This window comes from Nematostella vectensis, chromosome 8, assembly GCF_932526225.1.
Source record: "Nematostella vectensis chromosome 8, jaNemVect1.1, whole genome shotgun sequence".
In the NCBI taxonomy this organism is placed as follows: Eukaryota; Metazoa; Cnidaria; class Anthozoa; order Actiniaria; family Edwardsiidae; genus Nematostella; species Nematostella vectensis.
In genome coordinates this window covers 11,580,765-11,607,221 of record NC_064041.1, presented here as the reverse complement: position 1 = coordinate 11,607,221, position 26,457 = coordinate 11,580,765, and the positions used below count along the sequence as shown (strand labels likewise).

At 40.2% G+C, this 26,457-nt stretch overlaps 3 protein-coding genes across 6 annotated transcripts; 1 reads left to right on the top strand and 2 right to left on the bottom strand.

Annotated features, from left to right (window-relative positions):
- Window positions 1–1,772: 1,772 nt before the first annotated feature.
- LOC5515326 (semaphorin-5A) lies at window positions 1,773–10,852 on the top strand. 2 transcript variants are annotated; one of them, XM_001635437.3, is made up of 7 exons: window positions 1,773–1,901; window positions 4,313–4,391; window positions 5,561–5,740; window positions 6,412–6,570; window positions 7,655–7,828; window positions 8,581–8,754; window positions 9,188–10,852. In XM_001635437.3, the coding sequence occupies exons 2-7, from the start codon at window positions 4,334–4,336 to the stop codon at window positions 9,406–9,408; spliced, it is 966 nt and encodes a 321-aa protein (XP_001635487.1). In that variant the 5' UTR covers window positions 1,773–1,901; window positions 4,313–4,333; the 3' UTR covers window positions 9,409–10,852. The 2 variants fall into 2 exon arrangements, with proteins under 2 accessions (XP_001635487.1, XP_032240916.1); XM_032385025.2 differs by lacking the exon at window positions 8,581–8,754.
- A 2,322-nt stretch (window positions 10,853–13,174) lies between these two features.
- Window positions 13,175–15,813, bottom strand: LOC5515357 (alpha-(1,3)-fucosyltransferase 7). Its single transcript, XM_001635403.3, has one exon. The coding sequence runs from the start codon at window positions 15,375–15,377 to the stop codon at window positions 14,136–14,138; it is 1,242 nt and encodes a 413-aa protein (XP_001635453.2). The 5' UTR covers window positions 15,378–15,813; the 3' UTR covers window positions 13,175–14,135.
- Window positions 15,814–15,947: 134 nt separating this feature from the next.
- Window positions 15,948–26,418, bottom strand: LOC5515325 (procollagen galactosyltransferase 1). 3 transcript variants are annotated; one of them, XM_032385020.2, is made up of 14 exons: window positions 26,036–26,418; window positions 24,672–24,900; window positions 24,176–24,240; window positions 23,981–24,059; window positions 23,279–23,483; window positions 22,709–22,828; window positions 22,260–22,342; window positions 21,461–21,567; window positions 21,117–21,191; window positions 20,260–20,317; window positions 19,835–19,968; window positions 18,714–18,917; window positions 18,399–18,602; window positions 15,948–16,900 (listed from the first exon to the last, which is right to left on the bottom strand). In XM_032385020.2, the coding sequence occupies exons 1-14, from the start codon at window positions 26,245–26,247 to the stop codon at window positions 16,726–16,728; spliced, it is 1,950 nt and encodes a 649-aa protein (XP_032240911.1). In that variant the 5' UTR covers window positions 26,248–26,418; the 3' UTR covers window positions 15,948–16,725. The 3 variants fall into 3 exon arrangements, with proteins under 3 accessions (XP_032240911.1, XP_032240913.1, XP_032240912.1); XM_032385022.2 differs by lacking the exon at window positions 18,399–18,602; XM_032385021.2 differs by lacking the exon at window positions 18,714–18,917.
- Window positions 26,419–26,457: the final 39 nt, after the last annotated feature.

The following is a 26,457-nucleotide window of genomic DNA, read 5'->3' as shown; positions in this document are numbered from 1 at the left end:
TTCACAATCTTATATGCACTTAATTTCAGGTCCCGATTTCACTGAGATTTAAGAACAAACGTGAGAACATTTTCAGCCTCAACTGAAAATAAGACATTCTTATAAAAAAGTATTTACTAACCGTGCTCGCGGGCCCAGGGTCATTATGGGACATAGATGTTCTTTCAACACTTTCTTCCTGTCACGTGGTGCTATTGTAAATAGATTCTAGGAACGGAAGTGGTGCGCAAGCCGAGAGGCCATCAGCCAAGGTTTTCCAACTTCCTACAAGCAAAGCAGGAAGACAATAGGATGTTTTTATAGTAGACAAGCCGCACTAATGACGCTCACTTATCGATTAGGTAATTACTGAGAGAAAAAGGAGAAATAGAACTAACATTTTTTCATTATGGTTAATTGTTTTAAAATGGCGTATGATACAAAGATTGTAAAAGTTTTTTATTCTGCGGACTTTTCAGGATGGCATCAGACCCGTACCTAGAGTTTCCCTGGGGGCGAAATCCGGAAAAGTGGACCTAATTTTTCCGGGGGGGGGGGGGGGGGGAGTGAGTTCTCTGATAAAAATCTGACCACCCCCGAAAAAACAAAAAGGGATATTTTATGCCTTTGCAGTATCTCCACGGGACGTTTATTGTCGAATTGGACAATAAATAAGCTAGATCGAGTGATCTAGCTTATTCTTTATGATTTTGTCCACAAAAAGCACGTCTATTGAGAACCGAAAGTGGATCTTCGGCCGCTGTGGGGGTTAAAATGTCCATGCTGTCCATGGTTGCCGAACTGCACGGGTAATAGACTGTGCTAGCGTCCCGTCTTGGCCCGACTGGTGCCAATGTGTGTATGCTAGTGTGCTCCTAAAGTTCACATTTATGTATACATACTCGCAAGGATAGTTTGGCTATCCGACGGAGTTTTAGACTAGCAAAGGTCGCATGCGTGATCCGCACAATTGGCATCACGCTAGCCCGGTCGCAGCTCTAGATCCCACATGGATCTAAGCTGTGGTTTAAAGCACTTCGTTCGAGTCGAAGTCGCCCTGCAGTTTTTTTTGCCGATGAAGTTTACAGGCCTGGGCATAGATCATATAGCTCTATCTTCTATGAACATCCGAATTCATCAACACCATAATACTCTTTATCATCATAAACGTTATGATGTTACCACCTATGTGGCACCGTCATTATCATCGTCAACATCGTCATTATTATCATCATCATCACCAATGCACCATCATATCATCAACATCATCACCATTGCTACCACCAACAACTACCATCATCATCACCAGAGGGTTGATTTGGGAAGGACCAATGCTATATTTCCCATTGAATTTGTTAAATAAAGTATCAAACTTTGTTTTGAGATGGTTATTTTGAGAGCATATCATGTGCTTCCCAATAAAACAATACAAAAGGTGTTCCTAACAAGGGCTGTTTAAAGCATGTCGTTAAAAACACTCCTTGGTCTTTTTTTTACATCGAAAAAAATACAGCAGTCTGTTTAAAAGGAATTCAAAATAACCAGCCACGATAAGTCTGATACTTTATTAGCAATACTTGATGGAAGTAGATCAGCTACTTGCTTGAATAAGCCGATGAAAATGGATGCTTTGCGTGACTCGCTATTGTGTGCGGGAGCATAAAATGGCGGCGTGATTGACCTTCTTTAAGTTGCTCTCGCAGACCTTCTCAGCAAATCTCTCTTGCATATCATGCATGTACGCCAATTCTCTCTCCTTGCCAGTCAAAGGCTACTTCCGGTGACGTCACTACCGCCGTTAAGTATAAACACGACGCCTTATCGCTAGAAGGGAGGATAGTGACCGATAGTTAATTCCCGGTATACGCGCAACACACATAAAACACCGCGCGCGCTACGGAAAATATCTTATTGAACACCAGGTAAGAATGGGTGATTAGTCTAAAAGGATGTGGTTATTTTCGTATCGATGCGAGTTCGTGTAACGTTTCGGGGGTTTCGAATTCAGATGATTTATTCGTTGGTCTCTTATCCATTTTCGCGTAGTCTTTCATCGGTGTTTACGCGTCGTACTCCTGTCATATTGTAGATATGGAATACGAATCCGTCTATTTGTCTGTAAGCTCTGGGAGACGGGCATACTTTCTTTTAGATTGGATTTAATCTAGCATATGTTTTGAAGTTAAATTTTGAAATTCCTTTGAATGTGTCTTTGGCATTTTGATCCGAATTGCACCCTGATGTTTTGAGCACATCTGTCTACAGTGATGGGTTATTTTCAATATTCCACACCCATTATCCAATCAAAATACATTATTTACATCTACAGCTCATAATCACCTGGAATTAACACAATAGTATATGCAATAGTAATATAGAGGCCAACAAAATGCAATAAATTACCCATATTGATATTATTACTCAAAGGTCAAAATATTTTTTTTCTAATGATACATAATGCCTCATTTCATGGTTGTTTGTTTGTTGCACATTTTTTATAATGATGATAAGTCTAAAATAATTACTTTCCTCCGTTTCCTCTTCAGCAAAAGAAGTGGTGTCTTGCCTTCTTTGGGAACACCACAAAGCTTGCTAAGAAGGTTGAGCTAGATTCGAATTTGCACTGTTTTAGCTAATCAAAGCTTAGCTTTTCAAAGTTATTTTGTTAAAAAAACATTTCTGCTTTATTTTTGTCTTTCTAATCATACTTTAAAAGGATCTCCTTATTTAATGCCAAAACAGCACACAATAAATAAACAAAACATTATGATATGTATATTTTTTAATGTCAATGTAAGTGTTTTTTCTCTCTAAGAGAGCTTTCGATAACGAAATTGCGAAGTTAATAACTCAAAGAAAATTTCAAGATAACATATCCTAATCTCGACCAGCTCTTGACGTGACATTGCTACAAAAGCAGCGTCATTGCATAAAAAACAACAAGACGCTGTTTTTAAAAGAGGGATCTGAGGAACCGATATGTTGATTTTATCGTCGTCTGCTATAGCTGAGATGATTGTAGGCTAGCTATCATTTCTCTAGTTTCATCTGCCTGAATTTGGCCGCATCCTGTTTCAGCGTGATACCCGTGACCTTCGTCAATGATCTGGTATTTTGTTCCAGTTGTACGATTTGAGCATCTGGAAAGTGCCCAGTCAAATTGGACCAAAGCCAGCACGCGTATCATTCTCGTTCCCAGAGCTCCTCCACTGTTGTGTGTCGAGGAGCCCTGGGAACGAGAATGCCTTTGTATTTGTCTTCATTCAATATTCGAAGTACAAATTATTTGTTGAAATAACAAAATATCCAATTAAAAACGGCAAACCTAATTGTAAATGTCACAAAGGCTTCCCCAAATAAGCCAACAGAAGAAATGCATGCTTTTGAGGAACGGACCATTTGAAATTTGACGGGGGGAGTGGCTGAAATTTCGAGCAAGGCTCAGGCCATTGAGAAAAAGCAACGACTGGCAGAAAAAACCGCCACATCCTTCGGGAAAACAAATCGGGCAGCAAAACTGTGTCAGTGAAAAAAATATCGAGCAAAAAAAATAATCATATGAAGAAAACTTTGTCCTTTTGGGGGTCTGGTACCGAGGAAACTTTCTTTTCAGGGACCTTCTCAACTAACTAAAGATGGTCACAGTAACTGTTTTTCTCTTCTAGTTACAAGTCATAAAGTTTACGAAGCCACTGGGGTATGCTCACCTTAAAAATTACAAGAATCGCAGTTTTTCCAAATAAGGAATATATTAGTTTCCTTATATGGAAGTGACCGAGTTTGGCAAAAACGAAAATTTATTTTGGCCCAATTTTCTTGATATAAATTATCTTTAACTGTAGAAATCATGCATTTTGCTAGGAGGATAAAATGCCGGCTGGCAGAGACTGCCACTCTTGGCAATTATTTGTTGTTTTTTACATTTAAACATAAAATAATCTATTTTCAAACAGAAATTGATATTATGAGAATTGATTATTATCATTATTATTTTAATAAATACCATCTATGGCATCTCAATATTGTTTCTGTCATACTGTTTAACTCACAAAAGAGTTCGTTCTTCGTGAGTGAAACCCGAGACGGAAAAGAATTTTTTGTTTCTATATTGCAGAATGGGTTATCACGTGACTAGTGAAACGTAGGTATAGTCACGTGGGGCCAGGACCCAGGGTACATCACGGCCCGTCAATAAGTTGCCAAGAAACGCGGGATGGAGTTGGGAGGGGAGGGGGCAGGAAGATTAAAACCTGCAAAAAAACTGAAAATCACAGAGAAATTATACGCAAGAGGACTGAATATCATTTAGCGAATTGAATTTTTATTTCGTTAGATTACGTCAATTTTGGTCAAAATGAAAGCACAAGTTCTACTGTTGATGTTTGCGGTTCTCATTGCAAGCCAAATACAAGGTGAGATATTGTATTATTATGATATTCTAAGAATCGGAAAGTTTGTTTACTTGTTCTAAGAATTGGAGAGGTTCTTTACGTGTTTTAAGGATCGGAGAGGTTCTTTATGTGTTCTAAGAATCGAAGAGGTCCCTTATGTGTTTTAAGAATCAGAGAGTTTGCGTTTACTTGTTCTAAGAATCGGAGAAGTTCTTACGCGGATAGGTTTCTTGCTTGTTCTAAGAATAAAAGAAGTTCTTTGTTTGTTCTAAGAAATCAACCAAAGACTCGGTCTTCTAAGGCGCATTAAGCATTTATTACCTTTTAGAGCTAGACTTCTTTATTATAATAGTCTAGTTCTGCCGCTTTTCGAATATGCTGATTTAGTTTGGGGCGATAAGCATAATGTCACTATCATGTCAAATTTACAAATCCTCCAGAACAAGGCTGCAAAAATAATACTTGATAGACCACTGTACTCGTCGGCAACAGACGCTTTAGCCAAACTTAAGTGGTTACCTCTAGAAAAGAGGCGTTTTCTTAGAAGATGTGTATATGTCTTTAAATGTTTAAATGGTCTCGTAGAGCATGAAATGGATCTGTTAAAACTCGAAGATCAACATAATTATAATACCAGAAACAAATGTAATATTAGGCTCCCTAGTGTGAAAAGAAACTGGGGCAAACAAAGAACTGAGTACCATGCAGTCAAGGATTTTAACTCACTTAGCCAGGACATTAAGAGATGCACAAATATTTGTACTTTTAAACGTAGTATTTCTCAATTTTTAACCTAGGTATTTTTATCATAGTATTTTTTTAATGTAACGATATATCAACAATATATTTTTTTCTTAATTTTTTTTTTCCATATATTTTTTATAGATTACTGTTATTATTTATAAGTCGAGGTCCTTTTTGAAAATCATTTTAAATGAAAAAGCTCTCCTCAATAAAGATTATTATTATTAAGAATAAGAGAGGATCTTTATGTGTTCTAAGAATCGGAGAGGCTCTTTAAATGCTCTAAGAATCGGAGAGACTCTTTACATGTTCTAAGAATCTGAGATGCTCTTTAGGTGTTCTAAGTATCACGTAGTTTCTTTAAGTGTTCTAGATTTCTTGTGTGTTCTAGCTGTAGCTTTTTGCGTTCTCTGATCGTTATAAATGTAAATGTATACATCTTTCAGACTCATCTGGCGGGTTTTGCTACGAGAAGTACAAAAATAACAGTTGTCGCAGCCTGCTCAAGTCCGGCGGGAAAAGAGTCACATTTGACGAGTGCTGTAGAAACGGCGGAGCAGGGGGCTGGGCCGATAAAAAGAAAATGCGAAAGACAGCGTGTCGGCCTTGCACCTCAGTCGTCATAGGTGGGTGTGATAGATGTCATATGTGGATTGGATTTGGCAATTACTAATCTAAGAAAAGCCCTGTTTGATGGATCGTCGGGATTGGCAAAGAAAAAACAGTCCCTATTACAAAACTGCTGCACTGAGTTTGATTCAACCGCCATTTTGTTTCTTTGAGGTATTTCAATGTTTACGATAGTTGGGGTAATGTCGATCACCCACTCCTTTGTTATTATTTATCATAGAAAATACACCGGTTTTTTCGCAAGGAAACTTCAAAATAACAATCTACGAATAAAGTCTGATATGTTATTGACGATATTTGATTGAAAATATCTTGGTTACTTTCTTGAATCAGCTTATGGAAATGGATGCTTTGTGTGACTCGCCATTGAGCGGGAGCATGCAATGGCGGCGTAATTAGCCTTAGTATTATTGTAGTGACGAGCCAGTAGGGTAGCTGGGGAGCGGGACGCCATGCAATGGAGGGGAGGGGGGGGCTGGGATTGTTGAGTCGTCACCTATTACATATCACATTATATCGTGATATCCATTGTATCCTTATAGTGACGAGCCAGTGGGGTAGCTGGGGAGCGGGACGCCATGCAATGGAGGGGAGAGGGGGTTGGGATTGTTGAGTCGTCACCTATTACATATCACATTATATCGTGATATCCATTGTATCCTTATAGTGACGAGCCAGTGGGGTAGCTGGGGAGCGTGGACGCCATGTACACGGACTTGTGGAAGGTCCATACAAATAAGAAGGAGAACGTGCTTCTCAAAGGGCGTGCCGAACTGCAGAGGATCCGATGAGGAGAGGAAGAGATGCGACCTACAGCCATGCCCAAGTAAGGGCATAACTAACTTTATACAACAACACTCATAAATCGCGCGCTCTGATTGATCGAGGGTCCATGACCAGTGCTAAAAAACGCAAGACTAATTCCAGTACCACGCGGTTAAACCAGCCTTTTTTGTTTTGAAATGGCGGCGTTTTCCTTGAGAACTGTCACATTATGAGGAATGCTAAGACAGCTAGACCAAACTAAAGGCTATTATTTTCTTTATGAATCCCTCATTATCAAACAAATATGCATCTTTTGTACAGTTAGTCAAAACAGCGACTTAAGTCAGCCTTTCGTACCTTTACTCGAACGATTCAACACTAAGATTTTGTTTGTTTTCGCCAGAACACGCGCATGCGCATAAGTTATTCAGCACTGTCGGGTCCATGTGTTATTTGAGGATACACGCACGCTTTGGCGTCAGCATGCGCGCTCGCTCCCCAAAACTAGATTGTTATTGGTAAGATAACATTTTAATTGTTGTATAAAACAAACAGATCTCATTGTTTTGTGCGTCATTCTTCTAATAAATGCTCTGAAGACGTCACAGCGAGTCATGAACAACAGTTATGCAACTCGACTGCGTCTTGTTGCGTACCGTTTTGTTCATGACACGCTGTGACGTCATCTGGCATCTATTAGAGGACAGATGCGCACAAAATGAGATCTATTTGTTATGAAATTATGAACACAAAACATACCTACAGCCACGCCCCGATAAGAGCACAACCATACACAAACCGTATACTCACACAAAAAACATCTTGTGCAATTCCTGAGCTGCAGAGAAAATATAAAAATTCCCTAATTAATGTGCAACTGACGGATTGTTGAATTACACTAAAAATATGAGAATTGACAGATTATTCTTATATATCTGTTGAAACAGGTAACTAATGCCTTAGCCATGTAAAAATATGAGTACTGGCTTTTTTATTTTTATTATTTGTTTGAAAATAGTTGCTGGTATATTGCTTACATTGTCTTACATTGGTGACAATGACGGCTCAAAATGCGCCAAGAGCTTTGTACTAGACGGAGTAAATAGACGCGTTCAAACTATAATTTCCCCCCCTTTTTTCTCAAGTTGATGGTGGCTGGACGGAATGGACCGAGTGGAGCGCATGCTCAAAGACGTGTGGCGCTGGCCACAGACTTCGACGGCGCAGCTGTTCCAACCCAAAGCCTCAATATGGCGGCAGCGAATGCAAAGGAAGTCTGGAAAAATGGGGCAAATGTCAGCTACAGGAACACTGTCCAGGTAACACAAAAAGGTGGAATATATTTTTTGGCAAACACGTTTTTTTGTCTGTTCAATATTTTATTGCGTAATTGTATTAGTCTTTAAATACAATAAAATGAAATGAAAATAAAAATAAAAATACAAATTATTATGACTTCTTTGGCAACTGAAAAATTATGGAGCACCGTTTTTAATCTTTTATCACCAGTTTTGCGACCTTCTTGAAGATTATTTGAGAAAAACAAAAAACACAACATTCGAGAAAAACAAAAAACAGAAATGAAATTTGTATATATTTTTCAGTCTTTGTTGTATTTCATCGTCCTAGATAGATTTATGTAGCGAATTCAATTCAAAAACATGATGCAGGCACGTACATAGGGGGGTGCGCAGGGTGCGCGCGCACTCCCCTTGGCGGACAAAAAGTGGGTAATTTCTTATTAAGGAATCTTTAAATACTAGGCTTTTTCGATGTTACCTATAACTGCGCGCTTTCTCAGCCAATCCTGGGTACGCGCCTGTGATGCATAATCAAAAAATCCTGCTACGGCCTTTTGCATTTTTTTCTTTGAATAAATGTCCCTGCTGAAGTTTTGCTTTTTTTTGGTGGGGGGGGGGGGGGGGGGTGGGGAGGGGTAACATACCTAGTTCTACCAAAGTGTGTAAAGTGAAAATATGCTGGCTCCGCCTTTAGGCAGTGCCTAAATCTAGTTTTCGAGCGAAACACGTGCTTTTTTATCTTGAAAATTATATTCGTGGTGCTTTTTCAGTCGATGGAGACTGGGGCGAGTGGAGTTCATGGAGCAGTTGTAGCGTAACATGTGACCTTGGAACTAAAACACGCACGCGCAAATGCGACAACCCTTTGCCCAAATATGGAGGCAAGCCGTGTGACCCAGTTCAGGGAAAAGGAATCCAGTACTGTCGAGAGGAGAGATGTGGAAGTAGGTGCACAGATCCAAACATATTAATCAACCTTTTTCTCTTCTGGTTACATAAAGTTACGAAGCCCCTGGGGTACGCTCGCCCTAAAAATGACAAGAATCGTGCAGCTTTTCCAAATAAGGAATAAATTAGTTTTCTTTTATGGAAGTGGACGCTGACAAAAACGACAATTTTTGGCTATTTTTTTTATATGATTTGAAAGAGCCCGCTTTCTGTTGATTTTTTTTATTGTAAGTGTGTATCTATTGTCTGCTTTTTTGAGGCCTGGTGCTTTCGGCGCTCTCTTTTTCACTAGATGTCTAACGGACGCAGTAACTGCGAAATGGCTTCCGCCAAGAACCAGTCGCAACTCGAAATCGAAAAACACAAGGTGCACATTTGACCGAAAACTAGTGTAAAAAGTTCTAACAAGTTCATTTATGCGTATCCTAGAGACCTCAGTCGGATGTGATGACGATGACAGCTGTGCCTCAGGGTCTGGATCGGGATTCGTGTCAAGCGGCTCCGGGTCTGGATCCGGATCCCGGGGGGGTTCCGGGTCCGGAGAAGGGTCCGGTGCTTCCGATGAGGGCTCAGGTGGAGAAGGATCTGGGGACGGGTTATGGATTCGTAGTGGAAAACCTAAGATCCCGGATGACGAGGACTTTGATTAGGTAGCTTTGAGGAGGCTATTCCACTATAGTGGCTTTGGTGTTTTTTACGAATAGAAATTCTCGGAAGCTGTGAATTTTAGACTGAGCAAAAGGTAGACTTAGTTTGCACAACTTAGTACAAGTCTTTGTAGACATGCAACAAGTCATTTCGTACGAGCTAGCTACAGTACAACACGGGGTGGGTGGACAATAAGCGCCTTGCGCTAAGAGATCACGTGACTTTTAGGGGGCGCTCAGGCGTTTGGCAAAATAGCAGCAAAAAAGCCACTTATTTAGCACTCACGAATAAAGCCAGTAATTTGTTTTCTGGAAGATTTTATTTGCTTTTAAACATTTCATTTTTCACAGTTTGTTTTGGTTTGAATTTGCCATCTAAAGGGTCACGTGATCTCTTTACGCAAGTCCCCTAAAAAAGCTAGTAGAAAGTGATGTTCAAATGTCACAAATATCACTCGATGGTAGTCCGCCTAGGTTAGTATGCCATTATCATATAGGGGGCTGGGTTCAAGTCTTTTGGAAATGAGGGGTAGTATTGCTAGTAAAGACTTCTGATAACCCTACAATCTCTGCACCAAAGTCGGTCATTTTGCAAATGGCGAATGCCAGTTTATTCGAGTAGAATTCGTACAGCACTCCAAATCATCTTCCTTAGTTTTAATAAGGGAGATGCTAGCTTCACGCAAGCTACATAATAATAGATTAATATTGCGATTTTGAGTAATCTTCAGAACTCTTAGCAACGGCAAAAACGCTTTCGGGCTTCCGTCAATCAAGTTTTAAAAATCAATGTGGTAATACATTTTGTGCTCACAGATTGGTCAACGCTTCGCAAGATGGCATGATCGGAAGCCATCTAAATGTTAATGCCAATAAAAAACCTTCAAGAGCTTTGATTGGCGGAAGAAGTTATCCAGTTTAAAGAATGGAATCCGTGAGCGTGATGAGATCCTCTACGCCCCCCGCCCCCTTTCGAGGAATACCTAAAGTCAGCCAGACATGAAAAAAAAAGGTTCTGCGTGAGAACTAAAAGGGCCTGTTCTTTGATGTTATATGGGGCCCCTTTTCACACTGTAGGGCAAAGTTATATTTATAGAATCGATACACACATTATGTCTATAGAGATATTTTATGGTACAACAGAAAGCACATGTAGAGTAAAATGTAAGGACATCACAAACGTAAATTCAGAGCTTTTATTGGAGTAATCGGAAAATGTTAAAAAAAAACACAGGTTAAAACAAGAGATAAAAAAACAAAACGGTCAAACCAGTTGATAAAAAGGCAGCACGATTCGACAAAACAAGTTAATCTGGTCGATTCTCAATCTTTGTCTGGGTTTACGTTTGCGAAGGCTCGTAAATGTTGTGACAAGCCAACGAAAGATTGGTACTTCATGTTATAGTTCACGTTAGCGTAAATAAACCGTATGAATTATCTCAGGTTATTCAAAGTTTCTTTGGTGTGTTAAACTTAAAGCCGCATTATCACACCATTTCTTGAGGTCCGACGGAAATCTCAACGGTTAAAAGACAAAAGAATATATTAGAATTCGAGATATTCAAAAGGTCATCCGCTCTAAATTATCAATCGCATCGTAAAAGAAACTTCCAATAGACACACTGCTTTCAATTTTTTGAAATATTTTTCGCGTTTTCCGTTAAAAATCATTGGATATTGTTAAGTAATCGACCAAGAGTAGAATAGCGCTGTTTTTTGCTCTGTGTTAAATTTTGTGTATGATCGGTACTGTTCCTCATGAAAATCTCTCAATCAATGAAATGGATTCGTCTTCGCCGAAACGCCCAAGCCAACACCAGTTCGGGTTTTTTTTGCACTGTTTTCAAGCCTTTGCCCGTTGCGCTTGGCGCCATCAGGATTTCACCGATCGACGCGTTCCGTCACCAAGATATCAAAACATGGCTACACATCCCTCCGATTTATCCCTCCATGATCCTCCGATTTATGTTACAATATTTCTATAAACCCTGGCCCAGAAATTCACTTAGATTATTCTTCGAGACCTGCTATGGATTTGCATACAGCTTCGTACACTAAAACAACACCAACATCTTCTGGTGATTCCCTCTACAGTATTCGCCGCCAAATGAGAACAAGGAATCTGTTTCTGAAACCTGTTAATATCTCATTATTTCGCACACTAAAGCACCTGGGTATATTCAGATTCAGAGGGAAAAGAGCTGGAAAGAGGAAGAGATCTGAAGCTAATTTACAACTTGAGTTACAACTTCATGTCAACACCGCGATCTCAAGTGATCCTGGCCGCAACCATTCTATTGTTCATGGAACTAAGCTTTGCGAGAACAATAGCCAACACCTACCTGTGTTAATTACCACACGCCATGATTATTCGACCAGCGCCAACACTCATAATGCCAGGAACTCATCTAATCTCTTAAAAATAAATACTGGAAAAATTACACCGGACAGTGCGCCTCGATTATACTTAGCTACTTGGAATATTCGTGCCATGAACAGGAAAGCTGCATCTATCTGTGATCTTGTCATATCCAAAAGAATTCATGTCTTAGCCCTTGTGGAGACTTGGCTGACTGCTGAAAACAACTCTAAGTCTACAGTGGTTGAAGACACAAGCACCCGGTTGCCTGTTCCTAACTGCTCAGATCCCACTGTTGCCGATGTAATAAACACTACGGGACTTCGACTTCATTCACCTACCGCGTGCTGGACGAGGTGGCGGCATTGGTTTCTTTCTTAGAAAAGCTTTAAATGTTAAACCTAATACGTCGGCTGTCTTTAAGGCTCTGGAATATGTTGATCTTTTTATCACTGCATCGAGCTCATCGATGCGTCTAGTCACCGTTTATAGACCTCCACCGTCTAAAGTAAACAAGCTTACTACTCGAATGTTCTTTGATGATTTCTCTGTTCTTCTTGAACACCTTGCAATGGATCCTGGGAAATTAATTATAACAGGTGACTTTAATTTTCACATTGATGACCCTGGTGACGCTGTTGCTGTCAGACTGTTGGATATGCTCGATGCAGCTGGATTCGAGCAAAAGGTAGTAGGTCCTACGCACAGAAAAGACCACACCCTTGACCTAGTTGTTGTGCGGGACGGCGACTTGTCAGTGCGCGGACGTCCTGAAATCATTGCATTCCCTAACTCTGTATCTGACCATAGTGCCATTATTTGTGATGTTGACATGCCAAAGCCATGTGCCTCCAAGAAAATACTGCATCGGCGTCCGTTACTTTGTCATCTAGTGTTTTCCCTACCTCTCTCAGGGGTGGAGTGATCAACCCTTCCATCAAGAAGCAGAGTCTTGACCGCGAAGCATATCCAAGCTACCGACCGATTACAAACGTTGCCTTCCTATCAAAAACACTTGAACGTGTCGCTGCTAACCAGACGATGAACTATCTCATCCCCAACGGCTTACTGGCTAAATTACAATCTGCTTACCGCCCCTTCCACAGCACAGAGACTGCTCTTCTTCGCGTCTTTAATGACATTCTGACCGCTATTGACTGGCAACAGGAAGTAGTACTTGTTCTCCTTGACCTGTCGGCTGCGTTTGACACTATAGAACACTCGGCTCTGTTGTCGCGTCTGCAACATCGTTATGGAAATAATGAGATAGCACTTCAGTGGTTCAAATCATATCTAACTGGCAGAACTCAACAAGTCCTTATAGACGGTGTTCTATCCTCCAGCCAACCACTGCGTTATGGCGTTCCTCAGGGTTCTGTACTCGGCCCGTTCTTGTTCTCTTTGTTTTTCGCGCCTATCGAAGATGTTGTTCGTGCACATGGTCTTGGTGCGATGATGTATGCTGATGACATGCAGTTATGTGTCCATTTGCCCGTCTGAAGATCGGTCTTCAGTTCTATCAAGGCTTGAAGTCTGTGTCAAGGATATCCTCATCTGGTGTACGTCAAATGGCCTCGCTTGTAACCTCGATAAAACGGAAATTGTACATATCTCATCTCGATTCACGTCAACCAACATAATTCCTGAAATCGACGTTGATGGAGATTTATAGATGCCTGTAATAGTCTTCTGTCTGGACTCCAAGAAAAAGAAATCGCCAAACTACAGCGTGTTCAGAACTCTGCCGCAAGACTAATCGTTGGTGCTAAGAAGAGGGACGCCATTACATCCATTCTTAAGGAACTTCACTGGCTACCTGTTGCTTCTAGAATAGACTTTAAAATTCTTACAATCACACATAAAGCTCTCCACAACCAGGCTCCTGAATATATCACTGAACTCTTAACACCGTATACGCCATCTCTATCCCTTAGATCCGCTAACAAGAACCTTCTCGTCATTCCTAAATCACGAACAAAAACTTACGGGGACAGATCTTTTTCAAACTTTGCAGCTAAATTATGGAACTCCCTCCCCCTACACATTAGAAACACCGACTGTCTCAGCAAATTTAAATCGTCTTTAAAGACGTACTTATTTTGTAGGCACTACAACAATTGATTAGTTTTTAAGCATTAGAAATATTATCATAAGTATTAGTATTAAGAATAGAGTAGGATGTTTGTAAAGCATTGAGATTTTTATAATGCTGTATTATTATTATTATTATTATTATTATTATTATTATTATTATTATTATTATTATTATTATTATTATTATTATTATTATTATTATTATTATTATTATTATTATTATTATTATAAGAGTAAACTGGTGATAATGCGGCTTAAGAGCACTTTATAATCAGTGTCACGTGACTTCCCAATATGCAAATATCGCCATGACAAAAACACTTATCCCGCTGATCATTCCGCGTGCGGGCGCTCGTGATAGGAGCCACTTGTAGTAGAGGTAGTCGTCATCAGCGTAGCAGTTTTCCCTAGTCCCCCAGAACGCGCTAAAATCTTGCAAAGGCGGCTTGCTCACATTCGCATGGATTATCTCACATAATTTGCAAATCCACGAACCAGACCAAAGGTCGACTTCGTAAATCTCTTTCCAAGAAAAGTACTGTGAATAAGCAGTATCGTTACCATCGAGGTACAACAAGTAATCACCAAGAGCCGTAGCGCTCGGGAAATCCAGCAGGTTGATATAGGAACCCGCTATGAGGTATCTTTTAGTATAAGAGCCTGCCACTAATATTGGAACCATATTGGCTTCGCTTACTATGCCCCAGTACTTCTCTGTCAAGTAGTCCATACAGTTGTGGTTCTCCAACGCAATGGCGAATTTGTACCGACGCCTAATCGAATCACAAGCGGTCGACCATCGGGTGCAGTTACGCTTGAACCAATAAAATGAACTGGAGCATTGCCCGAAAACGTCAACTCGGACAAACTTAGCAAGTCTTCGGACTAGCTTTATGCGTAATTTCGGCTTGCAGTTACTAACGGTCCAAAACACTAGTTTGTCCTTGCCTTCCGCGTAATTTCTGGAAGGCTCTTTCCTTCCTTTTTCTTCCCGTCTTCGGAAGCTACCGTATGGTATAAAGATATCTGAAGACGGCCTGTATGTTGCGGTGATATCAATTCTACTATTAAGAGCGTTCACATCATATGATAAAGCGACTTTTGCCGGGTTCTCGTGCTCGTACCAGACCCACTTCTGTCGTGCAGGCTTAGCGCGGTAAAGTGCACCTGTGATCTCGTGTAGCTCGTCGCGCATGGAAACACCGTGAAATACGACAGCATGGCTGCGGTGAAAGTCCTCTCTGTGGGTTGAGATCCTACACGAAGACACACCGCACGACCTTCCACTCGTGTCTGTCAGTCCTACAGGATTGTCATTGATCCCCGGCCATGGAAGGTTGCCGAACCAAGGCGTGTAAAACAGAATGACACGGCTTTCATTAGAGACCTGCTCTAGTGGTCGAGTAAGACGCTTCCGAGGTGGTTTACGTAAAGTTTTGGTGGTGTACAAGGAAATGAATAAAGTTGTTAAAACGGCGAAAACGGTAATGCAACTAAAGAGGATTCGGTAGTAGTACATGGAGCCTATTTGGATAGGTCTATACTAATGCAAGTCATGCTGATAATAAACTTCATTTCTTTAGAAAACGTCAAGGGATGAGTTCACTTGCAACAGCGAGGACACAATGTAGTTTGATAATTGTCTTCAATTTGACTCAAAGCACCTGCTTTTTTAAGAGTTCATAACAATTTGCTTTTTGAAGACTCACCAAAGCAAATTTTAGAAAGCTCTTGAATACATCAAGCAATCGCTATTATCTGTCCTTTCTGATTATAAATCCATGAAAATTCGACGCTTTCACATTCTTGAAGTTCCGCAGTCAAATACAAAAAAAAGACGACATAATAGATCATAAGCGAATCCAGTTTTAACTGAGTCACACTTGATCACAACAAACACGTAAACACGAGTCAGAAATCCATGTGGGATGTGAGTTTATGCATGAATACGTCTTTAGTTTAAGACCTGTAGACCGGCTTATGCAAATATAGTATATTAGCGCAACGCCAATATCATGTCCATTCAACGAGTGCCCCCCCTGCGATTATGCAAAAGTGTTTAAATGGAAAAGTAAAACTAGCCGAAAAAGAAAAGGAAGAAACATATCTTTACTTTATTTCATCCTTACGATACATAAAATATTGTTCTTACAAGTTAAAAGTCTTCTTAGGACGGGCTCTTATGTCTGGGGGCATCTTTTTCATATTTCTTTTTGGACCATCGTTTTTGATCAACTCTTGTCTTATCCATCGAGTGTATGTTCCTCTATCAACTATTCCGCCAGAAGCAAACATTCATCAATTTCCACCTTTTAATTGTATTGATTTTCATCTCTCTGTTCTTGTTACCTCCTGGTTGTTATGTTGATCAATGTTTTCACTTCTCAATTGTCGTATTGGTCATGTTTCCGTATCAGTTATCGTCTTTTGGTCATTGTTTACGTCTCATTTGTGGCCTAGTGGTCATTGTTTAAATCTCAATTGTTGTCTTTTGGCAAGAGACCATGATGTAAGAGTTGCTTTTGGTTATTATTTAAGGTTCAGTTGTTGTCTTTTGGTCAAAGTTTACGCTTCATTTGTTGTCTATTGATGAATGTTTTTGTTACAGTTGTTGTCTGTTGGTCAACGTTTACGTCCTAGTTGTTGTATTGTCTCAGTTGTTTTCCATTTGGTTGATGTTTACGTCTAAGCTGTTGTCTATTAATCAATGTTAATTAACATCTCAGTTGTTGTATATTGTCAACATCTCAGTTGTTGCATATTTTCCCGTCTAGTGGTCTTTTTTTTTTCTGTCTCTGCGTTGTTGGTCAATTTGTACGTCTGAGCGGTTGTGATTGTCAGTGTTGATCTCCTGACTGTTGATTTGGTCAAAGTTCAGTTTTCTTCGCTTGTGCGTCACGTATCTCCTCTGGTACAAAGGCGGCCGTCTCGGTGTCGCTAAAGTATCCTTTGTCGCCGATATAGTGCGTTGGGTACAACAATAGCGGCTCTGCTGTCATGGCAACTAGATTCCGGGGGGAGAAATGCGCGGACCACTCTGCACTGTGGAGGGGAAGGTGATAATTTTAAGACTACTATATTGTAAAAAAATAATTATAACATCTTTCTTAACAAATGTAATCTGCTGATCCTTGTAAGCTGTGTCTGAAAAAAGTGTACAATTATGCATATCAATAGATCATTCGAAATACCAATTTCTTTAGGATACGAAATGGGGATATAAGCGACCTGTGATAGAAGTCGTATGACTTTTTGAGTGGCAAACTCACATTAAATAAAGAAAGAAATAGCCGAGAGGGATAAAAAAAAATATTTTATTTTAATGAAAATAAGCCCTTTCTGACATGCGCGGATCCAGGAAAAGTTCTGACCTGAAAAAAAAGCTAAGCAATGTCGCCTCAATTACCAGAATAAAAAAAAATGCCGCTCGTACTTAATGTTCTATCATCTTAATCTGTTTATCTAAACAGGTGTAAATAACAGGTGCGTACACAGGGAGGGTGCGCAGGGTGCGCGCGCACCCCCTTGGCGGCCAAAATGTGGCCATTTCTCATTAAGGAATCTTCAAATAGTTTGCTCTTTCCATATGATACCCAGGACTGCCTATACCTATGACCAATGACTGAATCCTTGGGACGCGTCTGACTATATCTGCATCCGCGCTAAATAAGTTACTTTTTGTTGTTGTTATTTTCCCGCCAAAAGCCGGAGGAGCGCGCGAGTTTGCCGCCCAGACAGTCACGTGATCTCTTAGCGCAAGTCGCCTATTGCAAAAAAGATGAGAAGAGAAAATCATGCTAAGGTTCACGAAGAATGAAGACAGAATGGATCAAAAGCGAGACGGCCTTGAGTACGCAATTGTACAATACTACTGAGTTATTTGCAAACGTGGAAAAGGGATAAATAGAGGCCTTTGCAACGACGACAGCGACGTCAAGTAGAATATGACAAAAATGCTTTGATGCTAAGCGCTCCATTATAAGCTAGTTTAAATAAAATTACTTGTTCTTTATAGTCCCGAAAAAGAATAGTCAAGCCTTGAGCCTTATTTGTAGCATAGCGAAACTCTGAGTTTTCACGTCGTGATTTTGAGAAAAACGGCTCTAACAGACAGTGTCCATTTCACAATGCATTTCACGTCTGGCTCTTTAGTTTTCTAGTGTTTTCTGCCGTCGCCGTTATATTTGCGGCCCATAATAAAAATTAACAGTGGCTTCCGGGTTCGAGTTAAAGGGGGACTTACGAGTTCGAGTTAAAGGGAAACTTTCGAGTTTCAATTGACGGCGACTTTCGAGTTTGAGTTTAAGAAAGACTTTCGAGTTTGAGTAAACGGGAGACTTCCGAGTGCGAGTTATTGTACAGTATGAAAACGGCAAAATGAACTTAATTAAATTGCGTTATTAGAATTTTTTCGCGCAAGTTAACAAGGGACGCGTTAGATTTAGCAGAGTTTCTATTGTATTGTATAAATTTGACATAATGTACTGAATTTAAGGCATGCGTTATCGGAATTCTTTCATGCACGTGCTTTTCAACTTACTTAGGATGCTTGTCGTACATGATCGGAAGAAACTCGTCGATGGCCATCATTTTGGTCAGCGGCTTGGCAGACACTAGTTTCCGGGCCCCCTCCAGTTTAATCATGTATCCCAGAGTCCACCACGTGTAATTCACCCAGTTAATATACTGCGACCCCTCTACGTGACCGATCAATTCCGTCTTCATCCTTCGCCGCCCTACGTAACTATGGCAACACAAAGCTGATATAAGCGGGGGAAGGAGGCGCTGCGTGCAAAGGATGGTGGGTATGATGACCACCTCGCCATTCCTGCATCACGCATGCGCACTAACTTACTTGCTATGTTTGTTATACATTATAGGAAGAAATTCATCCAACGCAAGCATGCGCTCAAGAGGCCTCACGCTGACCAGTTTTTGAGCACCCAAAAGAGTCAGCACATAGCCGAGTGTCCAGTACGAGTAGTCAGTGAACGCCACTCGGCTAGCGTTCGGGACGAGCTCGGAATTATCGTCAATGAAGAGTTTACGACCTAGATAGCTGGCGATAGGAAGAGAAGCACGCATGGATATAGATCTCCTAACACCTCGCTACGTCGACCACGATGTCATGTAACGGCTAACCAATAGCCCATACACTTATACCACAACCTTGCTAGACCGAATTACCGTAACGCGTATTTGGCTTTCGAATCTGACTTCATACTAGAGTATAATCCGTCCAGACAACTTTGGGCAAAGATTTTACTGCGTCAATTTCCTTCGTTTAATATAAAGATGCGCTTTGGGCGCTTAATGATTTACTCCGACTGAAAAACAAACTAAAGCCTTTAGGTTTTAGGTTTCTTGTTTGTATATCTTTTTTGATACTTCGGTAGCGAGGTGTTCTACGGTTTATGTATTAAATCATGCATTATGTACAGGAGATTTCTGGAGTATATGCCATACGATTAGATATATATTTATTACATTAAACATGCATTCGTAATCTCGTAATAATTAACATAAGAAAACGTGACGTGGTGAATGCTCCAGAATAATGCGCGGAAAAGCAACAAACGATGTGTATTTCGAGTAGCGGATCCAGGGGGCGCTTCCCCCTGGGATTGGACACAGGCCCTTTCTTTCACCTCCCCTCCCCTCCCTCGAACAGGTATGTCATACATTTAAGACATTGGTATCACCTTTATGAATAGTACCGGGCCCCCTGTGCTAAAATGAATGATAAACGAATATACAGAAGCAGAGTTTAAAGATGATTTCTCTAAAACATTTGCAATATTCAATGATTTTCCAACAATTTTGGCTTTAAAACCAAGCTATCTTGACACGATTACTGTATGTCGACAGCAAAACCCTTCTATGTTTATTTTGACTATAATAAAACCTTTACCATATCCAGCCCCATGGCCTATTTAAAAAGAAACAACTTTTCTTCAGTAACTTATCTTCACTTACATCATGTCCCAGTTGTATTTCGATTCCAGCTGATTGGCGTCCGCGATCATGGCCAGCAGCTTCCTCCTAAAGTCAGGCTCAAACCTGACGTCATCCTCAAGGATAAGGACTCGTTCCAGGCCCTTCTCTATCATCTAAGGATGGTATAAGTACTATCAATGGCTGGCGTAAATGTTTATTAATGATGACAAACACAAGGAGGATACGAAAGCTCAAATTCAAGGGAAATTGACTGCGCTCGTCACGCCAGAGAATGAAGAAAAAATCTTTAAATGGAAATAAACCCTTTCTTAGCTCCGCCTGAGCGCGCTTGTTTGCCACCCAAAAAGGCACGTGATCTCTTAGCGCAAATCCCCCCCCCCCCCCCCTATTACACCAAAAAGATTCATCTAATTGAAAAGACGCACACAAAGCTTACAACATACCTCCTTCCATATCTTGTAGTGACTGAGAAAACAGCCGATCTCCCCCATAGTCAGAGGTCTGAAAAACAAACAAGAGATAAGAAAACAAATCTCCAAGGCGCTTTATTGTGTATCTCCTTATAGAGACGATGATAATGTTGGTGGTGATTATAATATAATATAATATAATAATGATGACGACACAAGGATGGTTGTAATCTGAAGGTATTCATGATCTATATAAACATGACGATACATCAAATTAACAACATCCGCGAGGCATGTTTGAATGCGTTTCACAAGTGACTCATTTTAGTTGTATTGAGTGATTCACGCAGTTTACAATCATAAAATCCCGTGCAAACTGCGCCAGCACCGGCCAGCATTGCTGGCAAATTCTTGCTCGACCGACCACAAGACAAAGCAAATATCAGAAAGTCCATTTCCCATTTTGACATTTCCTTTGTCCTATAGTCAGTCAAGCGAAAATTCGCCAGCAATGCTGGCAGAGGCTGGCGCAGTTTGCACGGGGCTTAAGTGTGGGTTAATGCGTAGGCACCGTCACTGAAGATACCGTGTCACTAAAGATGGCGTGTGTAGATACGGAATGATTCACGCAGTTTACAATCATTACTGTGAGTTAATGTGTAGGCACCGTCACTGAAGATGGTACCATAGGCCACCCCAGCGGTGCCATCTTGTCCCACAAGTTGAGTGCAACGAGAAACGAGACCTTATCCAATGTAGAGAGCCAGTTTTTGTACAACTTTTACACAAAAGTTGGCCTGACCTTACCCTCGGTAATGGTTGCTTCGGAGACTGAGCCCGCGTCGCTGAGCTAATCCCTATAATTATAATAATAGCTATAGTATAAGTACCTTTTTCCATATGGATCATAATATCCTGGTAACATCTTGATTCCTAACGCTTTCACCTCCGCGTCTGTCAGGGCCCTTGGAGGAAAATAAATTAAAGCTTAGTTAAATAAAATACACAATGTATCCAAAATTAACGACACAGATTTTAAGTTCTTGTAAAGAGAAATTATGTATCAGACGGACAAATCCAATTTACTCAACTACTACTAAGATGCGTGTTAGTTACTTACAGTGGACATTAAATCAACCTTTTAATGAGACGGTTTTTTAGATTTTTTCAATAACAAAAGGCAGAGTAGGGTAGCACGTGTTTTAAAATTGTCGACCTATTATAAAATACCTACTTTCCGTCAACTGCATCAACTGGTTTAGCCTGAATTCCGAGCTCAGCTAGCGAAGCCATCATCCGTCTTCTTCTTAAAGGTCTTCTCTTGAGATTGATCATGTAGATCTGATACACAGAATGGTACACGCACACACGCGCTAGTTGAAGTGCGATATTTTATAATATGATGACGACAAGTAACAGTATGAAATTACTTGCTAAAGGTATGTCGATCATCGTCCGTAGTTAAATGCAGGACAACAACCAACATTGAATAGCTTAACGCTGAACAGCCCATTCGTAAATATTACATAATTATAGGCTGTCATATATTTCTAGGCTATCTTGTATTTGGTGGCTATCTTGTACTGGTAGGCCGTCTTGTAGGCTGTGCTGTATATGTAGGCTGTGGTGTATTTCTAGGCCGTCTGGTATACACCTATTTCAACAAATACACCTATTTCAACAAATACACCTATTTCAACAAACGTTGCCAGTGCAAAAGGCAAATGGCAATTGGCGAATGGCAGTTCTAAGACCAATCACTGCGTATAATTATTTGTAAGAATAAAGATAAGTAATATAATCGCCGAAATTATCCACATTCCTACATTTAGTAGAAATTTGACGAGTTCTATGGTATTTTTTGATAGGAGAAGTGCCATTTGACAATCGCCATTTGCTGTTTGCACTGACAACGTAATTTGAAATAGGTGTATGTAGGTTTAACGTGTATATGAAAGCTGAGGTGTATCTGTAGGTTGTCGAGTTATAAGCAGCCTGTCGTATATCTGTTGCATCTTGTTATTATACAGTACCTCATCAAAGCCCAATTTGTCAGCAGGGACGGGAGGGACAGTCAAGTGTGGACTGAGAGGCATGAGATGTTCAGGATGATCCACTGGTAGAAAGCACAGGCAACCCGGTCATAAAATGGACTCCAGAATCGTACTAAATATTACTTCCACCACTGGTTTAATCTTGATAACTCTCTCCCCTCCAAAAGGGAATGGGAAATAAAGGAACCTTCTAGGCCAATTTCTAGGGGAGGGGAGGGGAGGGGATATTTTAATTCCTACAGGGATTGGGACCCAGGTTACTTTTCTTACAAAAACTATATAATTCAGCAAATCTTCAGAGCAGAAATTCTGGGGGTAGGCGGGTCCTCTGAGAAAATTCACTGTTCTGAGGAAGTTTGATTTTTCTCCAGCAAGTATATCAATTTGAATGCAGTCAAAAAAACATTAAAACAACATTTTAGGTTTACCATAATATCCTAGCTTGCCATCAAGGAATTGGATCCGCATGTCCTCTAGAGACTCTCTGGCTTCAAATGGCAAAATCAGGTGACCATAAATATGCTTGTTGATGATATGGAGCTTGACACCTACCAGACAACATACATCACAATTAGAGTAAGGGATGCACAATTTATTTTTGTTGTAGCGGATTTGGTGAAGCTTGAATGCTGATGATGATTCTTGAATTGTTATTATGCTGGTTCAAAAAATGGTTTCATGTTATCAGATCAAGGTGATATCTAAACTGATATTAATTGTAATTACAATGATGGTGATGTTGATGACTAATTATGATGTCATATGATGATTGTGATACAGTAATTACAATGATGATAATGATTATGAAGATGATGATGATGATGATGATGATGATGACTAATTAGGATGATGATAATTGTGATACATATTATTATAATGATCATGACAGTGATGATGATGATAATTGTGTTGATGGTAATTTGATGATTATAGTGGTTGTAATGATGATAATGATGGCAAACAGAAACAATACTGATGATGATGATAAATCAGCCAACCTGCCATCCTAGCAGAGTGAGCAAAGACCAGGATGTCGTCATGGTGACCACGATAGTCAGGGTGAGGTGGGTAGTACCGCAGCTCCGATGATGCTCTTCTCCTCAAGTCAACAAGGTATGTGGAGTGGACCATGGGTACTTCAAAGGTCCCAACTTTTTCTCTGTTCAGGATTGTGAAGTATTGATCTGTCCTTTTGTAGTAACCCTGGAAACAAACAAACAATGCATGCATTTGATTATTGTCCTTCTTAGCAATCGTGTTGCACTACTTATTTCATCATAAACTTCTTCATAGACACCTACAATATATCACATTATAAACTATCCAGTAATGGTTTAATTGGTAGATAGTTAGCATTAGGAGAGATCTGATTTGCTGTGTTCGCATGTGACTTTTGAGTGAGTGATGAAAATAACAAAAAACTGCTTCTTGTATTTTCTGACAATAAATTCATATGATCGTTCTCTTTTCAATGACAATTACACATGAATGCGCCTCTTCAATTACAAACTCAATCATTAAGTTAATTGTAAATTAAATAATTAATTTTTGCCTGATTGTATTATTCTAATATAACCTTGCCCCTTGTGTTTTAGAAAACTGACAAATACAATGTAATGCACAATAACGTGGATCACGCTAAACAACACATTTGGGTTGTTTTGTAGAATTGACCCACTTATTGTGGGTCAAAAACTTACTGATTCATCCATTCCACCCCAGAAGTTTGAGTAAGCTGACTTGTTCCCAAAAACTTCTAACATTGGAGATACCACTGTCCTGCAATGACATGATCAAATAACATCTCAACAAAATAGTATAACAATGATTGTCAATCAACAGTATAGGTACGGTACCACAGGGCTGTATAACAATTTTAGCAATGCCAGACTTACTTCTCTTCATGCATAAGTTGACGTAGTGTTATTGGATTAAAAAGAAAGTTGTCACAATCAACAACCTAAAAAGAGAAAAAATATTGAAATTCTTTACTGGAATCAGGCAAATTGAAAGAATTTGTCATTTGAGAGGATGAGAGATATGCAGCAAGGGAGGGGGCAGTGGGAGGGGGTAATGTCATGGTATGAAAAAGGAGACAACAGGGGGTGGGTGGTGATGAAGAGGTGAGAGAGGCAGGCCCGTACTCAGAGGGGTGCAGGGGGTGCAAAAGCACATTCCCACAACCGCAGAAGGTTCACTTTCAGTTTTCAATAGACATGCTATTTGTAGACAAAACTATAAAGCATAAGCTATATCACTCTGGTATGTAGCCCAAAAAAAATCCTGGGTATGGGCCTGATAGGGGACAGAGGTTGTGGGGTAATAAAGAGGTGAGAGAGGGAACAGGGGGAGGAGGCAAATCTTAGTGTGTGGTATCATACCAAAACTTACAAATAAATAGTCAGCCCACCAATATCTAGCAGTATCTAAAGCTAATTGACGCAGGTATGCTACGTGTGCATAGCGTTCATCTGTCCAATCAGAAGCCTCAAGAACATCACCATAGTTACTAGGAGAGCCTGTAAAATTCATGGTCACCCTGTGGTACAAATGCTTTGCATTGTTGGCCCACTCCTTCAGAAGTTCTGTTGTATTATCCTCATTGTGGTCTGACGTAATCCTGTGTTGCAAGAGAACACAGTTAATCAGAGCAAAGGCAGCCCAAGGCTCACAAGTTTATGACAATCACAAACTTGTGATAGAAACACAACTGGAAGAAGGCTCATTAGAAGCAGTCTATCCACTAAAATGAAATAAAGAAAGACTTAAACATGATATTACAGGGTTGTTGTTTTTTTTTTCACTATAATTCCCCATACACTCCCTTATAGTACTACTAACAGTAGTGATGGGCTGCAGGTAAACAGCTGGCTAAAACGCCTTAATTAAAGGGCCAAAATGCTAAAAAAAAAAGCCCACAATGCCTTAATTTGAGGGCAGAGTAGTAAAGATAGCAGACAGTGGTGGATCCAGATGGCCTATCTCCCCCCCCCCCCCTACCTTCCACAAATTACCTCCTGTCATAATGTATGTACAATACTATAAGTTCCCATACAGTAAATCTCTCCTATCCTCCCCCCTAGATAAACCTGGATCTGCCCAAGCTGAGATTATGACCTCTCCCCTGGGCTCCTTCTTACTCCACCCTACCCCCCCCCCCCCCCTTTCCTTCTGAGTGTGGGTAACATGGGAGCTCTAAAAATCATTAGCCATTTCCTTTTCCCTCTAGACAACTTTGCGCATCCCCATTTTCTTATATCAAAAGAAATGTCAAATTACAAGATTATGGGAAACAAATTCATCAAACAAATTTGACATGCATCATTTTGCTGTCACGGAAATTCTACCTTTAACATGCACCTTCTAAAGAACAGACTCTTTTTGCATCGGGATAAAAGTTCTAATTTGCCAAGATGTAGTATTCAAGTGTAAGGTCATGTTATGATCGGTATGTAAAGACACGTAAGCTTAGCTGTCCGCTAGGAAACCGCGTGCAAAACATGCAACATGACTAATACCATCCAAAAATACTAGCGAGGAATATACCGATAGGAGATCCAAGTGGGCTTTTTAAGTATTCGCTATAATCGCGAAAAAAGCTAAAACTTTCAGGCAGTCATCAGAGAAAAGGATTGTCCATTTTGGCGCGAGGAAAGCAGGTTAAGAAAATTTTTAAACAACAAATAAACATTAAGTTATTTCTATGCCTAGTTTGTAACCGTGACTAATGAACTAGACTTTTTTAGAGTACTTACCAAATTGAGATTCGATCTTTTGGATAGTCTAAATTCTCGATGCATCCCAACCAATTCGGCAGTAGATGGGCCGCATTTCTAGCGATCACTGATAGTAAAACGGTCGGATATTTGAACTCAGATTCTCCCGACGTGTCTTGAGCAAGTGCGAAGTTAGTTCCTAGATTTAGAATTAATAATGAAAAGGCTAAAATTACACTAGGAGGCTTCATGTTTGCAGAACTTGTAAATGCATGTTTCTCTCTCGTGTTACTCTACAGACATGGCCATCATCCTTTGTGCCGGAAGTCAGCGAACACAGGGCCGTTTGTCCTCGGCTGAAGTTCATTTCCGGTTTGTGTGACACATCCTTCAGGTCTTATCCTCTCAGAATGAAAATCTATTGAATAGCCCAACTTAAACTAATGTAACACGGAAGCTTA